General features: G+C 58.3%; 1 protein-coding gene across 1 annotated transcript; it reads right to left on the bottom strand.

The window, feature by feature from the left end:
- Positions 1 to 112: 112 nt before the first annotated feature.
- Positions 113 to 8,259, bottom strand: TRAPPC14 (trafficking protein particle complex subunit 14). Its single transcript, XM_061589110.1, has 11 exons — positions 7,420 to 8,259; positions 7,244 to 7,339; positions 7,030 to 7,159; positions 6,717 to 6,803; positions 6,269 to 6,389; positions 4,656 to 4,803; positions 4,371 to 4,453; positions 2,515 to 2,678; positions 1,981 to 2,135; positions 1,295 to 1,488; positions 113 to 1,147 (listed from the first exon to the last, which is right to left on the bottom strand). Exons 1-11 carry the CDS (start codon positions 7,831 to 7,833, stop codon positions 994 to 996), a joined length of 1,746 nt encoding a protein of 581 aa, XP_061445094.1. The 5' UTR covers positions 7,834 to 8,259; the 3' UTR covers positions 113 to 993.
- Positions 8,260 to 8,677: the final 418 nt, after the last annotated feature.

Here is an 8,677-nt window from a genome sequence, read left to right as displayed (position 1 = left end):
CAAAGGGCTAAGCAGCTACCTCTTTAGGTGAGTCTTGCTCCATGCCCCGTAGCCCCCATGTCATGATCCCTCCTCCCTCAGCACCAGAGACACCTGCAGAGACGTATTAGCCTGTTTTCTAGCCAGCACAGTTTATTCACAAACACACACACAGTTGGAGCTGCTTCGGAGGCAAATAAAAAAAATATAAATAATAAAATTAAATTAATAAAGTGCAATGGGATGTGCACTTTTGCCTGAGATGAGAGAAGGGGTGGAATGGAGGCCTGCCCTGCCTCTGTGCCCCCCTTGGCAGATGTGGCAGCCTCCAGTGTGAAGAAGGGGGTGGGGGTGGTAGAAGGACGTCAGTTGCTTTTCATCTCTGGGGGAGGAAATCTGTCCTCTTCCCAGGCCTAAGAAAGTGGCACAATTTGGCATGACAGAAGGGCAGCAGTGGCAAAGGTGCCCCTCTACCAGCAGGGGGCAGCACAGTCCATTGAGTAACACCATACCTTCAGGTGGGGGCCAGAGCTGCTGACTCGCACCATCAGGCAGTTGGGGAGGGGGGAGAAGAGGAAAACCCCACCCCCGCTGTTTGGCTTTGGGGCTTGCCCTCATTTGCACAGTAAACAGTGGTGTGTGCCCCCCCCCAAGACAGGGGGCGCCTCCATTTTGAACCCTGTTCTTGCCCTCAGAATGAAGGAAACCATGCTGGGCAGTAAATGGGGGGGAGCTCTCCATTTGCCCTAGAGGGAAGGCGGAAGAGGCACAGCCCCCTAAACTGAGGTAAAAGGAATGCTGGGGAGAAGGAATTGCCCTGAAGCGAGTGGAGGGACTGTTTCCTGTCAGGAGGGGGCCAGGAGCCTGTGGAGAGGGGGGCGCGCATGCTGGGGGATTCTGGGGAGCAACATGGCTGCGGCAGCAGCACAGAGGCATTTCCACGGGGGGTGCGGTGTTGTTCTTATGCAAGGCAGATGCAGCATCTCAACTTTGCGGGGTGGGGTTGCTCCCAGTTCATGTGACGGGCGTGATCGCCAGCACTTTGCACTCGCGTTTGGCAATCTTGTCGAGGGCCAGCGCCGCCTTGTCTGGAGGAAGGTAAAGGGGGCGGCCAACAGGGGAGCCGACGGGCGGAGTGATGGCTCGGCGCTCCATGACGCTGCCTGACCTGGGGAGGGGGGACAGACACCTAAGGGGGGGCAGGAGCTGGCCAAACCCCTCCCATATTTGCACGCGGCGGAGAAGCCGGGGCCAGCGCCTGCCATGAGCCCTACCCCAGAGGCAGGCGCGGGAAAGGCCTTGCCTCGCTACCCACCTCATGAGGTGCCCTCGGGCCGGCTGCTGGTGGGAGAAGCTCTGGGAGCGGCCCAGGCTGGCCTGGTGACGCTCCACCAGCTCCCTGACGGCCGGGCTGCTGGGACTGCTCTTGCGGGAGACTGGCCGGGCTTCTGGGGGCGGGTTGGAGACGCTCGCGGTGAACTGCAGCTTCAGCTTCATGTGCTGGGACAGCTTCGGGGTGGGGGGAGAGGGAGAGAGGGGGCGGCCTGCGGCTCTCAATGCAGCACAGCCACGGAGATGCTGGGAGGTGATTGGCGTCCTTTGGAGGGCAGAGCCTGGGAGGGCAGCTCTTTCTAAACCTCCAAATTCAGAAGGAATTCCTGGGATGTTGATCAGCACCCAGAAGCAGCCAAGCTTCACTGCTGACACAAGGCCGGCTGGCAAGCCCCACTCCCAGAAACAGGCTCCGCCAGAGCCTGAAGCACCTTTTCCAGCACCCCCATCCGTCTCCACCCTATACCATGTGCTGAGGGCGAAGGGCCCTGTGTGGTTGCAAAGGGCCCTTCAGCCACTGAAATGGGGCTGTCCACCTGCAGGGTGGGGACCCCCGAAAGAGGGGATCAGCATCAGATGCATCCTTGGCTGTGCAGCACAAGAGGAATCCACAGAGCGCAAGTGCCTAGTGCAGGCATGCGCTGCTGCAGGCGTGCGCATGTGTTTTACCTCGTACAAGCCAGCACGCAGGGCCTGGAAAGTGACACGGAAAGTGCGGGCGCTGCCCTTTCGGGAAAACCCCAAGTTGTTGAGGGGTGTGTGACAGACAATGGAGTCTTGAGCATCTTGGACAGCACGTCGTTCTTCATGGGAGAGCTTCTTGCCTGAAGGGGCCAGAGGCAGGATGCAGGCAGCAGGAAAGGTGGCACTGTCCTACTGGGGTGTGGTCATGCCCAGGAGCAAACCAAATGCCCCAGAGAAGCCCCCAGGCGGCAGGGGGATAAGAGGCAGCCCCTTCTGCTGGGCCTCCACAACCCACCACCACCTGGCAGTCACGCGCGCACACAGAGGCTCTCTTCCTCGTTAGCGTGGCCAATTGCCACAGATCAACTGCTGATTTCTTGCACACTTCTTAATGCTCAACCCATCACCATCTCCCAGGGCACAGAGTGGTGGATCCCTCCTCCTCCTTGTCCCTTGCACACCCTATGGTTTCCTCCCTCACACCCCACAGGCATGCTGCCTCTTTTCCTGGCCACTCACCAGCGGCAGCACTCTCTGGTGTCCACACCAAGCGCACAGCCAGGAAGTCCTGCAGGTTGTTGATGAGGGTGTAGGTGACTGTGAAGCGGCGGTGCAAGGCAACCGGCGACTCACATTCTGCCGTCATCACAAAGCGGGGGCGGGCCAGGCGGATACTGGGTAGTCTAAAGGACAAGAAGGAGGGTCAGGCTGGGCACTGGAACACAGAGAGGGTCAGGGGCAGAATGTGTGTGTGCGCATGTGTGTCCTCCTCCACCCCACACCCCACCAGGGCATGAAGGACTCCTTCACCTCTGGGGACAAAAGCAGAGAGGCCACGTGTGACACCACGCGCTGGGGAAGAGGAGACAATGTTCACCATCCTGTGGCCTGTGTGGCAGCAGAAATATCTGAGACCCCCAGAAAGGTGAGGGTGGAGGAGTGACACCCTCCTCCCCCTCCCAACAAAAAATGCTGTAGGTGTATCTGGATACCCTGGCTCAGTCGGAGTCTAGCACAGCATCCCGAAAATAACATTGCTGCCTTTTTCCTGACTGTCCTCTTGTAGCAACAGCTGCACAGAAATACATTTATATGGAAATAAGCAGCAAGAAAAACCTTCTGTGCTAAATTTCTTTTCTGGACAATTAAAAAAAAGAGGGAACTTTTTTCCTCCTTAAGAATCCCCCCCCCCAAAAAAAAGAAAGGAAAAGCACCATTCAGCCTCTCTCATAAGAGACATTAAGATCCTGGGAACTTTAATACACCACAGCCAGAGATCCAATATTTCCTTAAAGTTTTGCGAAACTCATTTTCCACGACTGCAAGAAACCGAGGGGCCAAGGAGTAAATCTTTAACAGAAATACAAGCTGTATGTATTAATTAGACATGCCTATTCTGCAAAGTGGGTGGACATCAAGCCAACTGCACCAGGCCCCAGTCACTAACTGCTGCAGTCAGCCTGCAATGTGACCAAACGCTTGGCTCCTGTTCAGTTGGCTCCTTTTCAGTTGGCTCCTTCTGACTCCCCTTTGGCTACTCATGATATTCTTCTGAGCTGGATTGTTCAAAGGTTTCACCAGCATCAACCCCTTATCCAATGTGAACAGCACAAATCAACCCCCTCACCCTCATTTAAGGCTTCAGCTGAGGACTGAATCGATCCAACGTTTCTTTTAACTGCTTGACCCTTTCAGTCTCCTCAGTCTGCTCCAAACTGGGGGCCGGGCCAGGGCCGCTTGCATTAGCAGAGCTGAGCATAGGAAGGTCCAAAGCTGATGTCACAACTTGGGAGTGTGGCCTCCCACTCTTGAATGCCTCCCTCCCCCCTGCCCAACTGCTGAAGCAGCAGAAATGTCATGTCTGGAAAACACTCTTGTTCCATGAAGCCAAAAGAACTGTGTATGTTTGAGTGAGTGAAAAAGAAAGATAATTATTGGGAAGGCAAAGCCTTGCCAAGTCTCCCCAGCATGGCTGGAAAACCACTTGCATTTCATGGGGCTCGGGAGGAGGCACAAGCAGCACCCAGGCATTTGCAGCCATGGCAGGAGAGGTAGTGGGGCTACCTTTTCATCCCTCCAAAGCAGAAGTCACAAAGCTGAGGCGGACTGTCACCCAATATGCTCTCAGGGGAATCTCGCCCGCCTGCCCGCCCACCCCATGTTGAGGGTCTATTCGCACAGTGTGCATCATTTCCAGGCACAACTCTGCCTCCCGGAGCCTTCTGTCCCACAGGGCATGAAGAGGAGCCTGCCCTGGTCACCCTCCATCTAATTATGGCTTGAGAAGCAGCACCGGGGGGGGGGGGGAGGAGCAGGAGTCTTTGGGGAAGGGGCTGCGGGGGGCAGGAGACAGCTAGGAACAGAAGGCTTCTTACCTGTAATGGGTATAGATGCTGGTGGTGAAGGGCAGCTTTGGAGTCGACCACTGCACCACAGCGACGAGAGGCACCTCTAGGCCCTGTGATTGACGGGAGAATGTCTGACGGACATACTGAACAGCCCTGCATATCCTGCCTCTTCCCCACATATTGCTTCTCCCAGGGTACCCCATCCGTGGCTCCCCCTCCCCCAGCATGCCCTGAGGGGCCAGCAACCCATGTATGGAGCTCAAGCCCTCCCCTCCCTCCTCAGTGCCCCAGCAAGGCCCTGCTGACCCCCACCTCCTTGGTGCTGTCAGGGGGCTGCTCCGGGGCCTGCAACTGGAAGAGGAAGTTCTGCTCCTCGAGGGCACGGAGGGAGCAAGGGCAGGTCGAGGTAGCAGAGGGGAGCCGGCAGAAGGAGGCCATAGAAACTTCTCCTGATTGATGGCTGGGGAGGGAGGGAAGGGGAAAGAGGGGTGAAGAGAGGAGGAAAGCCCCCTTCCCACAGCCCAAGACACTGCCTCTGTCATCCCACACCCCAGCACAGCCAAATCGGTGCACTGTCTGGGCTGCTCCTCCTTCGCACCCGTCAGCGGCATAAGCCATGGCCTTGGCCCAGACTTGTCCCCTCTGTTGGAATATATGAGGTTCAACTCCAACTTTGTGGGTTGAGGCTGCGTGGGGTTAATAAGGGTAGCTAGGGAGCTAGACCTCTTGCTGGTTGAGGCTATCCCTATCCCTTTGATCCTCTGCCGTCTCTTCTCTTCCTGCTAGGCTGATAAGCAAAGGCATGTTGATCCCAATTCCTTCCCACCATTCTCTGTGTTCTCTTTTGAGAGGGAAGCAGACATCTTCTCTTTGTCTCTCCTCTCAACCAGGATGAGGGCCAGCACTGGGACCAGTGCAGGCTGCTCCAGCATAGCCAGTTAGCTAGATATAGAACTCTTTCCTATCAAGCATGTACTTCCAGAATAAAGTAGTTGTTTCTTATTTTAAAGCTTAAAGTCTCTGTCTGACTAATTTGCAGGGAAGGTAGAATCTTAGCAAAGATTCATACACACACACTAAGCTCGCTCAATACTCTCCATTCCGCAGTGCTACACAACTTTGCTACGCATCTCAATAGAGAGCAATTCCGACACCCTCCTCCTCTTTGTGCCCCCATGGCCCTACATGAGTCCTCTTAGCACCACATGCAAGGCCTGCCAGGGAGTGGTCCGGGCCTGTGCCCCCTCCCACTTAGGAAATGCTTTCTCTGCCTCTTTACAGCAAGGCAGAGGTGTCCCACCTGCCTGCTGCCATGAACACATCTCTTCAGCTCAAGTCCTCTCCTGCAATACTGTCAAGACAAGGTGTGCACTCTCATTTAACACTTCCCTTCCCTGGAGATCCCTTGTAGCCCTGTTTTGAGCATATTTTAGAAGCAGTGCAAGGACAAAGACATCTCCCTGCCCGGAGACCTAGGCAGCTTCCATCCCATCCCAGGAATTTATTCCTCTGAAGGTGTCCAACACACAAACACAGCCAACATTTACTGGAGAAGCAGCACAGGGCTGATTGATCCATAGCTGTGCAGTGGAGTCCTTCAAGGGAATAAGTTTAGTGATCTCCCAACACATGGAGCCACCGAAACCAACCAAGACCTGCTGGGGAAAGGTGCTATCTGTCAGAATCCACCCTACAAGCTTCCGTGTTTGGAGAGAAATTTGAGAAGGAAAACTGGGAGTGGCTGCATTTCATTTGCGCCATTTTCAAAAGCAGGCCATTTGTGGCATCCAGAATAAGGCCAGGCCCTCGTCAGAAGCCGCTTGCCCTGAAAGGAAGGCCTTTCCAGGCCAGACCGGCAGGCGGGGGAGCAACTAGTGCCACCCTACCCCCGCTCCAGCTCACCTGCCACCAGCAGTTTTCCTTACCAGACATCATCAACAAGCAAGACGGACCCATCTGGCATCATGGGGAGGTAACTGGTGTTAAAATTGGGGAGGATCCGCACGTCCCACACGCACAGCTCCTCCTGGGAGGCTGCATTCAAAACTGGGGTTGGGGGAGGGCAAGGGGTGTGTGCAGAGAAAAAGGGGGTGAGATCATGTGATCCACAGAGACAATGTGTGTGCGTGTGTATATTTGGTTCACCCATTTCTGTTTGCACCCAATGCAGTCTGCACACAGGAGCATGGGGAGGGTGCACCTTCCTCCATTTGGGGAGGGGGTTTGAGAAAAACCTATGGGGCAGGTTGGAGGAGATCCTCAGAAGATGGAGAGGCAGCACCCCTAAATCTTGCCACTGTCCCAAGCTCTCCCTGCACTCAGGCAATGCAGACTTTTCCAAACAGCCCCCGCCCCCTGCTGCTGACCACGCACCTTTCAGTACCATCACGTGTTTCCCTGAAACGTTGAGCGGCTGGCACTTCAGCTCTGGCGGGGGGAGGACGGTCAGCATGGTGCTCACTGTGGGTTTTTTTTTTTCAAAGGTCAGACAATTGCACACCCTCACTCTTGATGAAGGTTTAGTTTAGCACCCAGCTGGGCAACCCAGGAGGCAAAACTGAAGGTGGCCAAAAAAACCGCCCTGGCAGTGCAGGACTGGCAGAGCCTGGCTGGCAGGCCCCTCTGACTTGGGGGACAGCCCTCTGCCCCACCAGTGCTGAAGGGTATCTGGGTGCTTGCACCTGACCTTGTGCCTTGAAGGCGCCCTGTTCCTCTCTAAAGGTTTGTGATGGGGCTCGATCCTGCAGGACGCTGAGGTAGCCGCGTTCCTGCACCTCTGGCTTTTCCTGGTCTCGTTTCCAAACCGTCACCACAATCTGGGGAGAGAAGCGGGTGGGTCTGTGTGGGGCTCCTGTCCCAAGGGGGGGGTGTCTGATTGTGTGGCCCAGTCTGGGGCTTACCTTGGCTTTGATGGTGGTGGTGGGCAACTTGTCCAAGGAAATCATGAGTGGGAAAATCACCTCGTCGGTGGAGACAATGGGCTCCTCCATGGGCACCTGCAGAGGGAGGGAGGCTGAGGCGTCAGGATGCCCCTCTCTGTTCTGAATCGCCCGCCGCCATCCGGTCCTGGCCTTACCCCTGCCGCGGGTCTCCCGAGGGGGCCGTGGCCGTGGGTCAGGAGGGCCCTGCAGTCCCGGAAGAGGCTCCCGTTGCTTCCCGAGCTGCCCGCCATCGCCACCTCCTCCGCTTCCCCGCCGTCCTCCTGCTCCGCCTCCGCCAGGGGCGCCTCGTCCCCCCCGTGGTCCCCGGGCAGGCTCCCCCCCGGGCTGACGCTGGCCAGGGCCGAGAGCGAGCCGGCCAGCTCCCCCCACGGCGGACGGGCGCCCCCCGCCCGGCACCGCAGCACCAGCAGGAAGCGGACCGTCTCGCCCAGGTAAAGGTGGTTCCGACGGGGAAGGGCCCGATACCGGCCCGGCTCCCCCAGCAGCACCTCCCGCGGCGGAAAAGGGACGGCCGGGAAATACATGAAGTAATCGCACTGGGACTCCATGGCGGGAGGGGGCGGGGCGCGCGGAAGGGTTGATGGATGGAGGGGGCGCCTCTAGCACGGGGGCCGGGTGGGTGCGACGGGGGGGTCGGAGGCTGGAGAAAGGAGGAGGGGACGTGGGGCTTCAGTTTTGGCGGCGCGGGGGGGCTGCGGAGGGGCAAGCATTGGAGGGAGGCCGTGGGGGCTACAGCCCGATACTGGCGCCGAGGGTCGGGAAGGGGGGAATCCCAGAGATTTGGGGAGAGGGCGAATTACTGGCGTGCGAGGGGGGGTCAGGAGGGCAGGCGACCAGAGGGCGAGGTGGGCGCGGGCGCGGGGGCAGGGCGGGAAGCGGCGGCGGAAGGAGGAGACAGGCCAGGCCGGGCTTGGCTGTGCGGCGCGGCGGGGCGGGGCGAGCCGCGAAGGAAGGACGGAAGGAAGAGACGGAGGAGGAAGAGAGAGAGAAAGGGCGGGGTGGGGGTGAGGTACCTCGTGCCTGCCCTCCCCCTGCCGGGCTTTTCCTGCCGCCCGCCCCCTCCTCTGCTCCGAGGACAGGAGGGGCTTCGGCTTCCAGACGGGGGCTCCGGTGCCCGTCCTCCCTCCTCCTTTGGGCGACCCTTGTGCTGGCGCCCGGTGTAATCCGCCGGAGAGAAAGGGAGGGGAGCCGGTCCGCGGTCAACAGGCAGCCCGGGGCGCCCGGACAGCCCCCTTTGCTGCAGCTTGGCTGAGGGCTGGATTTCGGGGCGTCTTTGGTGCCTGCCAAGGGACGGTGGAGTGCCTCTGGGCACGTGCAAAGGGCCTTCCGGGGTCAGGGCCAGGTCGGCTCAGCTCCCCTGTGCCCAGTCTCGAAGCCCTCCTTCCAGTGGAC

Source organism: Rhineura floridana, chromosome 11 (assembly GCF_030035675.1).
Source record: "Rhineura floridana isolate rRhiFlo1 chromosome 11, rRhiFlo1.hap2, whole genome shotgun sequence".
In the NCBI taxonomy this organism is placed as follows: Eukaryota; Metazoa; Chordata; class Lepidosauria; order Squamata; family Rhineuridae; genus Rhineura; species Rhineura floridana.
This window is presented reverse-complemented; position numbering and strand designations above follow the sequence as displayed.

Coding starts and splice junctions, on each gene's coding strand:
- TRAPPC14 (XM_061589110.1), bottom strand. CDS start 7,833: ATGGAGTCCCAGTGCGATTACTTCATGTATTTCCCGGCCGTCCCTTTT. Junction 6,804..7,029: donor GGGCGCCTTCAAGGCACAAG/GTCAGGTGCAAG, acceptor AAAAACCCACAG/TGAGCACCATGCTGACCGTC. Junction 4,804..6,268: donor TTGCTTGTTGATGATGTCTG/GTAAGGAAAACT, acceptor CTCCCTCCCCAG/CCATCAATCAGGAGAAGTTT.